Source organism: Eretmochelys imbricata, chromosome 2 (genome assembly GCF_965152235.1).
Source record: "Eretmochelys imbricata isolate rEreImb1 chromosome 2, rEreImb1.hap1, whole genome shotgun sequence".
NCBI classification, from domain to species: domain Eukaryota; kingdom Metazoa; phylum Chordata; order Testudines; family Cheloniidae; genus Eretmochelys; species Eretmochelys imbricata.
This window is the reverse complement of record NC_135573.1, coordinates 204,086,229-204,099,427: the sequence shown is the minus strand read 5'-3', so window position 1 is coordinate 204,099,427 and position 13,199 is coordinate 204,086,229. Positions and strand designations below refer to the sequence as shown.

The 13,199-nt window shown below is 42.3% G+C and overlaps 1 protein-coding gene across 5 annotated transcripts in view; it reads right to left on the bottom strand.

Moving 5' to 3' along the window:
* Window positions 1-13,199, bottom strand: part of RFTN1 (raftlin, lipid raft linker 1) — a 110,791-nt gene that overhangs the window by 30,231 nt on the left and 67,361 nt on the right. For 3 of the 5 annotated variants that reach the window (XM_077811298.1, XM_077811297.1, XM_077811299.1), the window contains exons 5-6: window positions 12,656-13,091; window positions 7,019-7,222 (exon numbers count right to left, since the gene is read on the bottom strand). In XM_077811298.1, the coding sequence (XP_077667424.1) occupies window positions 7,019-7,222; window positions 12,656-13,091 (640 nt within the window). The remainder of the gene's footprint in view (window positions 1-7,018; window positions 7,223-12,655; window positions 13,092-13,199) is intronic. The other 2 variants (XM_077811301.1, XM_077811300.1) reach the window with 2 other exon arrangements.

The following is a 13,199-nucleotide window of genomic DNA, read 5'->3' as shown; positions in this document are numbered from 1 at the left end:
TCTCCTTCCCACACCCCCTTTGGAATGTCTTGAACTCACGGGGTGCTAGAAAGATAGCACTGCTGCCTTCAAGGGAGAACACATCAAAAGTGTGCCCAGCTCAGGAGAGGGCAAACTTTTTGGCCCGAGGGCCACATCTGGGTGGGGAAATTGTATGCAGGGCCATGAATGAAGGGCTAGGGCTGGGACAGGGGGTTGGGGTGCAGGAGGGGGTGCGGAATGCAGGAGGGGGCTCAGGGCAGGGGGTTGGGGTGCAAGAGGGGGCTCAGGGTAGGGGATTGGGGTGCAGGAGGGGTGCGGCAGGGGGCTCAGGGCAGGGGGTTGGGGGCTCAGGGCAGAGGGTTGAGGTGCAGGAGGGGTCCAGCAGGGAGCTCAGGGCAGGGGTTGCGGTGCAGGAGGGGTGCGGCAGGGAGCTGGGGGCTCAAGGCAGAGGGTTGGGGTGCAAAGGTCTCAGGGCAGGGGTGTAGGAGGGGTTCAGGGTGTGGGCTCCAGCCTGCTGCTGCTTACCTGGAGTGGCTCTGGGGTGGCAGCAGTGCGCAGTGGGGCTCACGCAGGCTGCCTGCCTGCCCTGGCCCCATGCCGCTCTGCTCCCAGAAGCGGCTGGCACCATGTCCCTGCGGCCCCTGGGGCAGGGAGGAGGGGGCAGAGGGCTCAGTGTGCTGCCCTCGCCTGCAGGTACCTCCCCCAAAGCTCCCACTGGCCGCAGTTCCATATTCCTGGTCAATGGGAGCTGCAGGGAGCAATGCCTGCAGGCAAGGGCAGTGCGCGGAGCCCTCTGCCCTCCCCTCCCCCAGGGAACGCAGGGATGTGGTGCAGACCGCTTCCGGGAGTGGTGGTCGGAGACCCCCTCCTAAGTGGGATGGAGTCAGCCATCTGCTGTTCAGACTGGGAAACTTGAGAAGTGTGCTGCTTGCCTGGAGCTAGAATTCAGGATGTGATGAAGTGTCTGCCAAGACTGATCAAGCCCTCAGATCGTTACCCCTTTCTAGTTCTCCATGTGGGCACCAATGATATTGCCAAGAATGACCTTGAGCAGGTCACTGCAGACTATGTGGCTCTGGGAAGAAGGATAAAGGAGTTTGAGGCGCAAGTTGTGCTCTTGTCCATCCTCCCTATTGAGGGAAAAGGCCCAGGTAGGGGCCATCGAATTGTGGAAGTAAATGCGTGGTTGCGCAGGTGGTTTCGGAGAGAAGGCTAGATTCTTTGACCATGGGAAGTTATTCCAGGAAGAAGGATTGCTAACGAAGAGAGGGAAGAGCATCTTCGCAGGCAAGCTTGCTAACCTAGTGAGGAGGGCTTTAAATTAGGTTCGCTAGGAGATGGAGACCTAAGCCCTGAGATAAGTGGGGAAATGGGATACCGGGAGGAAACACAAGGAGGTGGGTGAAACAGTGGAGGCCTCCTGATTCATACTGAGAAAGTAGGGCAATCAGCTAGTTATCTTAGGTGCCTGTGCATGCATGCAAGAAGCCTGGGAACCAAGCATGAAAAATTGGAAGTCCTGGCATAGTCAAGGAACTATGATGTGATTGGAATAACAGAGACTTGGTGGGGTAACTCACAGGACTGGAGCACTGTCATGGATGGGTATAAACTCTTCAGGAAGGACAAGAAGGGGAGAAAAGGTGGAGGAGTTGCACTGTATGTAAGAGAGCAGTATGATTGCTCAGAGCTCCAGTATGAAACTGGAGAAAAGCCTGTTGAGAGTCTTTAGGTTAAGTTTAAAGGCGAGAGCAACAAGGGTGATGTCGTGGTTGGCATCTACTATAGACCACCAGACCAGGAGGATGAGGTAGATGAGGCTTTCTTCAGACAACTAATTGAAGTTTCCAGATCATAGCCACTGGTTCTCATGGGGGACTTCAATCACCCTGACATAGAATCATAGAATATCAGGGTTGGAAGGGACCTCAGGAGGTCATCTAGTCCAACCCCCTGCTCAAAGCAGGGCCAATCTCCAATTTTTGCCCCAGATCCCTAAATGGCCCCCTCAAGGATTGAATTCACAACCCTGTGTTTAACAGGCCACGGCTCAAACCACTGAGCTGTCCCTCCCCACCTCTGCTGGGAGAGCAATATAAGAGTGCACAGACAATCCAGGAAGTTTTTGGAGCATGTTGGGGACAACTTCCTGGTACAAGTGTTGGAGGAAGCAACCAGGGGCGGTGCTCCTCTTGACCAGCTGCTCACAAACAGGGAAGAATTGGTACGGGAAGTAGAAGTGGGTGGCAACCTGGGCAGCAGTGACCATAAGATGGTCGAGTTCAGGATCCTGACAAAATGCAGAAAGGAGAGCAGCAGAATATGGACCTTGGACTTCAGAAAAGCAGACTTTGATGGGCAGGATCCCCTGGGAGGCTAATATCAGGGGGAAAGGAGTCCAGGAGAGCTGGCTGTATTTTAAAGAAGCCTTATTGAGGGCGCAGGAACAAACCATCCCGATGTGCAGAAAGAATAGCAAATATGGCAGGCGACCAGCTTGGCTTAACAGAGAAATCTTTGGTGAGCTTAAACACAAAAAAGAAGCTTGCAAGAAGTGAAAACTTGGACAGATGACTAGGGAGGAGAATAAAAATATTGCTCGAGCATGCAGGTATGTACTATGAGCTCCACCTATTGAAGCTACTAAAGGTATGTCTACACTTCCAGCTGGAGTTGTAAATTCCAGCTCAAGGAGATATACCCACACTCGCTCTGATTGAGCTAGTGCACTAAAAATAGAGTGTGGCCAGAGTGGCATGGGCAGCAGGAGGGGCTAGACACCCCAAGCACATTCCCAGCAACTTGGACAGTTATGTACTTGGGTTGGCTAGGCCATCCGGCCTCTTGCACTGCCACAGCTACACTCTATTTTTAGCACAATAGCTTTATCAGAGCTAGTGTGGGTATGTCTCTGTGAGCTGGAATTTATATCTTCAGCTCAACATTGTAGATATACCCTAAGTATATACCCTAATATGCAAGCACGTGTGTGATCTGGGACATAACCATCATGTCTCAAGTCGAGAAAAATAGCCATCCAAAATTTTGCAGGCCACACAACAAGACTCTCTTTTACAATTCCTACAGTAATCTGCAGTAGTTACACCATCTACCATGCCAGCAATTTAACTTCTCCTTGATTCCTGTGTGTTTTACTCATCTTTCAATAATCTCTTCATTAGTGTGATTAATCTCTTGGAAGTCAGTGTATTACATTCAATCAGTTAGTTCTCAAATACTGTTAGCAAGCCCTGTGCTGCAATCAAACATTGGGCCATTTCCATTAGTAATGGTTCATTGGGCCACACAGCTGGTCATGCTATTAAAAGAAACCCTGATTCGATTTTGTCTGGTTCATGGTGTCATTTTCCTCTCCATCCTCCTAGCTCATGCAACTTCATTCTTTCTCAGAGTGAAGGCTCAGAATACAAAGGTTAAATCACCCTCCTTCACCAGCAAATGGTCCATTATCACTGCATTTTTTATTAAGGTAAAGATTCTCCCCCACTGTGCACAATAAGCTATTTTCACTCGGCTGTATAAATATTTGATGCAGATCTGTTGGCAAAATGCTGCTGTAATGTTCTTGCTTGTGATTTAAACAAAGGGTATGGAAAAAGATTTCTTATTTTATCATGACAGCTATACTAGTTTTCCCCACTGTTGTCTTTTAAGCCACCTCATCTATGAAGCTAACCTTCATGTTGTTATTGTTTTTACTGAGTGAAACATACTGGCATAAACTCTACTTGGCATGTGATCTGTGTGTTAGCCTTTGGCTGAGCGCTCTCTCTCTCTCTCACACACACACACACACAAATTCAGCATAAGTGACAAGAATCCCAGCCACATTAGCTAATTATATAGGGAAATAATAAGCCAAATGCATCCTGGGCCAACTCCACTGAGGTCAGTACAGTCACACGAGCAATGATTATTGTCCAGTGTGACCAGTAATGTCCCAAACATTTTGTTTTTCCAAGCAACTCTTCTATTTTGCTTTTGTTTTTTTTTTGCACATTGTAGATATTTTTTAAAAGTCCAAAAGTTGGAAATTCAGAGTTAAGGTAACAAGCAAATGTAGGAAAACTAAGAATTTGGAGCAGTGGTCCTCAAACTAGGGCCGCCTCTAGTTCAGGAAAAGTCCCTGGCTGGCCGGGCTGGTTTGTTTACCTGCTGCGTCCACAGGTTCAGCCAATCGCAGCTCCCACTGGCCGTGGTTCGCCGCTCCAGACCAATGGGGGCTGCGGGAAGCAGCGCGGGCCGAGGAATGTGCTGGCCGCTCTTCCTGCAGCCCCCATTGGCCTGGAGCGGCGAACCGCGGCCAGTGGGAGCCACGATCGGCCGAACCTGTGGATGCGGCAGGTAAACAAACCGGCCCAGCCCACCAGGGGCTTTCCCTGAACAAGCGGCGGCCCTAGTTTGAGAACCACTGATTTAGAGGACTATAAATCAACAAAAAACCTAAACAACATAAAATCTGGAAATACTCAGCTAAGGTATCAAACACCAAGCTTAACTCTGACCCATTTGCCTTCATCTAGCCTCTTCTTACTGGTGGAAGAATTGCACTAGCTGTCACATGAAAATCTTTGTATATTATATATGAATCACAATAATATGGTCTTTTGTTCTCCAATGACATAACCTGCAGCTACACTTCCAACCTTCCTCAAGTACAGGAGGATTTCAAGCCCATCTTAGAAGGGCAATTAGAATATGGAGGGCCCATAACTCATTAGTTCTGAATGAATATAAAAAATTTGACTTCTGATCTGTGTTTGGAATATGAGGTTTCTGACTAAGACTGGGAGACTAAATGGGTAGAGTCAAGTGCTATCATCTCATGGAGAAGCAGGGACACCTAGATGTTTTATTTCAGAGTAGCAGCTGTGTTAGTCTGTATCCTCAAAAAGAACAAGAGTACTTGTGGCGCCTCAGAGACTAACAAATTTATTAGAGCATAAGCTTTCGTGGGCTACCTTTGCCATGAAGGTAGTGAAGGGGCAGGCTTCTAGCTGCTACTTAGTGGGTTTAGCCACAGTTTATACAGTGTTCTATGGCCCAGAATTGAAAGAGATTAAGGATAAAGGGCAGAGTTAAGGACAGTGTTGGCACAATACTGACTATTTCTAAGCCTCATGACATTTAGGTTGAGTCAACAACAATGTTCTAAATTCATTATTTCCACACTTTTTTCTTGATTTTCAAACTTTTTGCTTTCACAATAATAAAATTCTAATAATATTGTAAATTAATGGTCTGTTTACAACCTTTACTCTAGCTTAACTCTGGATCTGGTCATTTTTACACAGTTCTAAACTAACTGTACTATTCTGTTTGTTTAGAACATTTAAGACTTACCCTCTTCACCGCTGTGTGTAGGCATTTTCCAAGCACTCCTCAACATGGTATCTGAGTGCATGAACCTCCCCCAGAGCAATATTATGTAAAAACACTTTTAATGTTTAAATAACATAAGAATACTTTTCATATGCTGTGTTTAACAGTACACTGATGAGGGGCCAGGAATAAATACTTGCATTAAAAAGCAGACATAATTGGGCATATCAGGCTCAGTGACTCATACTTTATAAATTTCAATTTTATATACACAAAATAAATGACCATTTGTTTCTAAGCAAGTTAACTACCAATTACAGGATTTGCCAGGAAGCTCTGAGAAATCATTCCATCATGTGAACTTTGGACCTTCTCTTTGCTGCTATTTGCTGCAGAATGAAAAATTAGGACTGACTGTTAATTTCCCAATTGAATTTTAACAGGATAAATTAATTTTCTTGTGTTTTATCATTGGCCAGGAGACTTCTGCCAGCAGCAAAAGAGGAAGAAAACCTTCTGGCAGCAGTCCTTGTCTCACTTTGCCACAAACCTTGTGCCCCTAAATCAGCGCTCTAGCCAGTGAGTTAATACTAAGGAATGGCTAAACAAACTCAATGAAGTCAGTAGAATGTGAAGGCACTCAGCATTCATAGGATCAGGGTCTTACTTCTCTAGTCTTGAGAGGACTACTACCATATTCTTCCAAGAAAGTTAGTTTGTTGTCTATGACCTGCACATTTCATTTTTGCGTTACATTTTCCCTCTGTTGGCCCGTCTTTTCCTTTCCATCCTTTCTGGGTCCGGAACACCCCTAAGTCAATATTGTACTTCTCTGTAACAGGGCTGAAGGCTTGACTTTAAGTAAAGCATTGTGGCCAAGTATGTTCTAAGTACTGGTTATGGAACCAAGAGAGCAGGGTTCAAATCCTGGCAAAGATGCTTAATTTTCAGAACAAAACCACCCATTTATTTGATCTACTCTTCTTGCTATAACATCAACAAAACAAATGAACCACCTCCATTTTCCAGCACATATTCCAGATCGGAGAAGGCAAAGTAAAAGAGAGATTATATGTACATTTTGTAATTTTGTGAAGTACTCAGGTGATGGGTGCTGCATAAGAACCTAGACAGACTGATTAGATAATGGATAAACAAAATCAATAGTGTCTTTGCAGCCACCTACACTCAGACCCAGAAGCAGTGTACAGCAGGGCAGTTTATAGGAAATGCCTCCCTTAGTTTATTTCAACTGCTTTAAAATGTTGAGATATTATTTCACCAGTTGCTGTGGGGGTGAAATCTACAAGTAATCTGCACGTATGGTATGTGATTCCAGAGTGTAGTTAAAAAAACAGGCTACTCTTTGTTAAAACCTCAAAGATTAAAGATCAAAAACTAACTCATGTAAATAAGCAGAAGCTATCTATATTTCCATACTTCTGTGAATGCAGAAGCATCTCTACAATGTGCACAAAATATAATGCATGATCTCAGGTTTCCTCATTCAATCACCAAAGTATTTCCTGTACTTGGTATTTCCATCACTGAAATAGGTTGATCAAAACCAAAATCTGCTTTGGCTTTTATCCTAAAAACACCTATCAAATGTCTTCTCTTCAACTACAGTAAGCCCCTTAAAAGGAAAAAGAGAAAAAGAGTCACAGGGTAGTGCTTTCAGTAAATTCCATACCATTTACCATTCCAAGGCTGAAGATGGCGTTCACCAGCAAGCCTCCTTTCCTGAAGTGATCTGTCATATGCTCAAGCCAATTTGCTTCTAAGCCGTTGACAGTCTGCCCATTCCTGGAGATCTTCATAGGAATCATCACAGTATAGTACTGGCTGCATCTTTGTTGGGTCTTTGGCTTGTTGAAGATAGCAAATATTTCCACTGCTAAAAAAAAGTTTTTAAATAGTAATACTAGAATAAACATATTGTGATATCATTATTGTTTCCTATTATAACTATCATAATCACATCCTTCCCCTTTTGTCTGCTTGTTTTTCTATAGTAACCCTTCAGAGCTGGGTCATCTCCTTTACATGTTTATACAACGCCCGGCACAACAGGGTCCCAAATCCTGACTGGGGCCTTATCATAATATAAGTATTTACTAGTTGTAATATGGAACTCCCTCTCAGAGGGACAGTCGACTAGCATAAATAAATAACATAGTGGAAACAAATGAGCATTACTAGTAGAATTTATCATCGTAGAATTAATGTATTATTAGCAAATTCACCCGAATTGTATACTTGTTTGCCTCTGTGTAAGCGCCACAAAGGAGATAGCTACTAACTGTGATATCAAGGACATAGCTCAAATCTGAGATCTTACTGCAAATTTAGGGCAAGTTACATTTCCAATGATGTGACCTTCCACTAAAGAAGTAAATAACTTATTTTGGTGTTATATGGGCTGCACACAGAAATGGCAAATGGGAGAGCCAAAATCAGGAATGTACAGTGTATCAAACAAATATTGAGGCCAAATGGATTATTTAGTTGATTTACTCCGTGTCTGAGAAGAGGCAAAGCAGTAAGAGATGAGCAGATGAATAGGGAGGAAAAATAGAATTCCGAAGATCCTTAAAGATGAGGACATTAGCTAGATACCAGTGTGTGTGATGTAGCTTCCAGCCCACCTGAGGAGCGACGAATTTAAATCTCATCATTAGGTAAGTCTCTGTAGACAACAAAATCATCACAGACATCTGCAGTACTGGGGCTAAGTGGAAGTTAAAGAGATAATCAAAATTCCCAGGAAGAAAGAAACACTAAACTTAACAGTAAAATTTCTACAATGTAAACTATTAATATATTGTTATTTTACATATTAGTGGCCCGATTAATGGCCCAGTGAAGTCAATGGTAAAGCTCCCATTTCAAACACAGCAGGAATGGAACCTCAATTGAACTGATAATTTTTAAAGGAAATAAAAATAATAAAAAATTCAGGCAGCCCATTAACTTGGAAGTATCTCATATTATATTGTAAAGATAATATCTTCTAATCCCAGGTGTTACTATGAGAGAGTCACTCTGACAGTTCTTTCTTATGGAGGTCTCATCGTGGAACTAAAAGAACACAAAGCAAACAGGGACAATTTAGAGTAAGTCACTACTCAACATGAACAATGATGGTAGAACTGGGTTCCATGGGATTATAATGCCAATGACTTAGCTAAAGCCTGGTTGAAGTAAGCATGGTGGGGAGCAAAAAGGGAGTGAAGGCTTAATCAAGTATAGAGAGTGTACCTCAGAGAAGAGCTTAATACTCTCTCTATATAAAGGAAGGCTGGGAAACAACAGTTGATGAGTCCTGGAGGAAGGAGATGCAGAGAAGAGACATAACTCAAAATTAATACCAGCAAAGGGAATGTTAACAGGAATTCACTCACTACACACCACTTGTTTAGAAAGAACAAAGTGATGATAAGGTGACTCAAAAGGGTATACTACTCAAAAAACCATATGAACAGAGAACATAAATAAATCAGGAGAGACGTTAACTATCTGGAGATAAACCAGGACATGATTATTAAAGGTAGAAATAGATGGAGAAGGTTTTTTGTGGATATGATAACTATAACACTTTTCAACTTGGAAATGACGGGAAGTAGGGAGGTAGCTATTTTGATTTGGTTTTGAGCTGTGCAGGTCTGATCCTACACACATTTGTGGTCAATTGGATTCTTTCATTGGCCTGAATAGGCATTAGACCAGGACCTTGATGACGTGAGTGAAAGTGTAAATGTAGGCACAAACAATAGCAAGAAAAATCTGGTCTGGTTTGTAATCAGAACTAATTGGATACCAAAGAAGTCCTGTCTACACTTGAAAATAGACCATTGTTCACAATGACTTTCAGCAAAGTGTAAAAAGATCAAAATCCTCTTCAGTACAGTTTCAGAAAGCATGGTATTTTCTGAAATGTTATTCAAAATATTTTATCCTGGTTACACGTGCACTTAAAATCATTTCCAATCCAGGTTTGGAGGACCCCTTGATGAAAGCCATTGTCAATAATGGTTCAATTGTTGACAGGTATACAAGCAGAAAGGACAAAGATTCTGAATTTCAAAAGCCATAAGAGAAGTGAGGAATGGAATTCAGTGGAGAAGAAAAACATAAACGAGAAATGTTCAACTACTACTACTATTATTTGTGTAGCTAAGTTGGGGGTTGGCTCTTTACAGGTATAAAAATAAACATGTTGGCTCAAGAATGTAACAATAGATACAGATAATAAAGTCAGAAAACAACTTCTACATAAGGGGGGGATTAGCTAGGTGACAAAACAAAGGCAGGTGGGGAAAGCACTTGGAAGAATTTCTTGTGAGAAAGTACTGTATGCCTGTGAGTTGTATAGAACATTTGGCAATACATACACATGAGAATAGAAAAAGGTCAATGTGGATAAACAAAGACATGCAAAGAGTAATAAAAAATGAGAAAAAGGCATATGGGCTCTACAAAATATTAGGCAAAGACACAAATCGGCAAACGTAACAATGACATTGTAAGAGTGTAAGAATGAGAAACCCAAAGGGTTCATTTATATTGCAGCTGGAGATGTAATTTCCAGCTCAGGTAGACATACACATGCCAGCTTTGATTAAGCTAGAGCACTACAAGAGTAGTGTAGCTACAGTGGCAGCACACGCTAGCTGCCTGAGTACAATCCCATCCAAGACCCTACATAAGTACTTGAGTGGACAGACTACCCTGCTGCCCATGCCGCCATGACTACCCTGCTGTTTTTAGCACACTAGGTCAATCAAAGCTAGTGCAGGCATGCCTACACAAGCTGGTAATTATACATCCAGCAACAGTGTAGATGTACCCTAAATTAAATAATAAAATGAAGACTGCACAAACTGTAACAAATACTACAACCATTTCCAAAAGATGAATTCAGGAGAAGAAAAGTCCAAGAGAGAGCAGAGAAAGAAAAGGTGAAAGAAAAGGGAGACAACGCAAAAATTATGCAGGGATTCCGTGTTCACAAGGGTGGGTGCAGGATTGATGCCAAAGACTGAAAGTCATTTTCCAGGGAAGAAAAAGGAAGTGCTGAAAGAACTCACTGTCACTCAAGAATAATAAAGAAATCAGCTATATGGTGGCGACAATATATTTGGAAAAATCCAGCTACAGGTGAGTTACTTCATAAAACTGTCTTCTCAGATCCCCCTTTTTGGAAAATGGAAGCATTACCAACCTGTACACTGGCTGAGAAGTATTCTCAAATCAGAAAGCACTCAGGAGAAAGAAGTTAAACAAAGGTCAGCAGAGACTGAGAAACTGAAGATCTTGTCTAGTGAATCAGCAGCTGGGGTGAAATTTTGGGGGGTTTCCAAGAAGGCCTTAAAATAAGTTCCACAACTAAAAGTTTCAGTACAATTGTCAGAAACCTGGGCACAGATGAGCTATCTCAGAGTCTGAAGATAGATGGAATTAGGGAATGGAAACCGTTCGTGCCAGACAGACAAGTGGTGCCCTTCAGGAAACCAGATTGGAACCAGTTTTTCCTCACTTTATGTATCCAATGTCCTGGATAAACTTCATAATACATTGTACAGACTACAAGAATGGGAAAATGCAGTAAGAGGCTCATACAATTCAGTGTAGAAAAATGTAACGCTAAGGAGAATATAAAACATGGGAAGTGAGTATTCTCAAAAGTACTCTTATGTAAGAAAGAGAGAGTAACTTGCCTGGATGAACTGGATGTACCCGTTATTTAGAAGCAGTTGTAAATGCAAATACAATGCTGAGATGCGTAAGGGTCTAATACAAATCTGGATAAACTATTCTAATAAGAGACAAATGCAACCACTTTGGGATATACTTTGGATAAATCTGGCAACTTTACTGTCCCACAAACAATGAAGAAAGTACAGTAAAAGGTGGCCAGTTTGAGTAAGCCCTCCCCCCAACCTAGTTATGTAAAAATACAAAAAAATCAGGCCAATATTCTATGGAGGAGGCTAAGAAGTCACTCTCACAGTCAGATACAGAATCCTGAGAGGAATAGAACAGTTTGGATGAGCTTATGTAAAATATAAGGCATGGGAATAAACTACAACCAAGGAGATGATGGTTCTGAAAATAAGTTAGGTGGAATTTCATTATATAAAGTAATAATTAATACCAAATGGACAACTAAGCAAAGCAGTAGTGTAAAAAGTGTTTTATAAGAAGCTAGACAAGATAGGGAAAAATATTGTAAGGTCTAATCGTTAATCATGAGATTCAATTCAGAATAATTTGGGAAAAGGTAAGAGTACACATTTCCTTCCCCCAATGACACTGTGTGTTTCTAAATTGTTCTAACCCGTATCTTATTTGTAATTGCAGGTGAAGTTATTGAATTGCAATAATTGCAGGTGAAACTACATAGAAGTAAACAGATAAAATAGGGAGTCCAGTGGCATCTCCCTGCCAAGATATTTTTTTTTAAGTGGTGAAAAATGGCCCATTTAAAGTATAGTGTGCAACTAGAGGACAACAAAACAGACACAGGAAAATAGTTTATGATGAACCTCCCTCCACGAACAAATACATAAGAATAAGAAGATGAAAATGATCAAGTGTAATGAATTTATGAGAATGAACATTTACCATGAATAACTACCCCTTCCCACTTACTGCTATCTGACCCTGTCCTAACTGGAGATCTGCAACTACCATCTCCACCTGTCTGAGAATCTAGATCCTCTGTGTTCTCAGAACTTTTGGGCTGGTTTATTTTCTGCTATGTGTTCACCTACAGTGGTGTTGACACACGCTGAAAGGGTTTGAGGACTGTCCCATTTGTGACTCAGATCTGTAAAGCCTACTCGGGCACATTATCATCTTTTCAGATGGGCAAGTAGCAGATGGAAATCAACCAAGCTCAGGAGCTCTGAGGACTTCAATACCACAAGCAGGGAGCAGTAGCACACAAATCCAGTTGAACAGCAAGCATATGAACTTTCCACATGAGAAAGAGGCAAAAATAAGTTAAAGAGGGAAGCCCAAATCTGAGATGACAACTGCCCCCTGCAAACGACAACCCCACTAAAATAACACAGAAGGATGAACCTAACTGGTCAGAATGGAGTTGCACCTGATCGTCTGTTGCTCCTGTGAATGCCTAAACACTTATGATTAAATGATCATGAAGTGTGCAGCCAAGTTGAAAAGTGGGTTAAAAGGTTTTATTATTCATAGTGTGCATCTTTTCCCTGTTGCAATGCTACATTTACTTTTCCAAGATGCTGTGAACATAACAAGGGCAGTTTAAAACTTGCTTGTTCATATCAAAGGTCACCTCAGTACTTACTTCCAGTAAGTGGTTCTGCACATAATGCTGATGTGTCGCTTTGTGCTACCCCTTCTTGATTGTCTGTTGCTTCTCTGAGTCTTGGTGAAACACTTGGGCTCTCTCCTTGAAACTGCTCTCCATTCTCCCCTGCAGAGTTTAAGCTCAGATGCTCAGTAACTGGTTCTTCCCCTTTTACATCCCCACTAGGCTCTACACCCTGGTCAACATTTTCCTCACTTGGGGCTGGTGCACTGCATCCATTAGCATCATCTGCTTTCTTGCTATCCAATGAAGCATGATTCTCTGAATAGTTTGATGCATTTTTGACATCTTCTGGTTGTGCAGAGTTGTTACTGGTGGGTGCCACAGTGGTGCTGGCCTGAAAGTTCACCGGGGAACTGTACTGAGGTATAATTCCAACAAACTTCAAGCCTTGACTTGCTGCATCTTGAATCTACAAATCAAAGGAGATTATGTTTGAATCTGCATGTTGTCTTATAGGACTAGACATATTCTGAAAATAACACACTTAAAGGGAACTAGCATGTAATTTTACTATTTC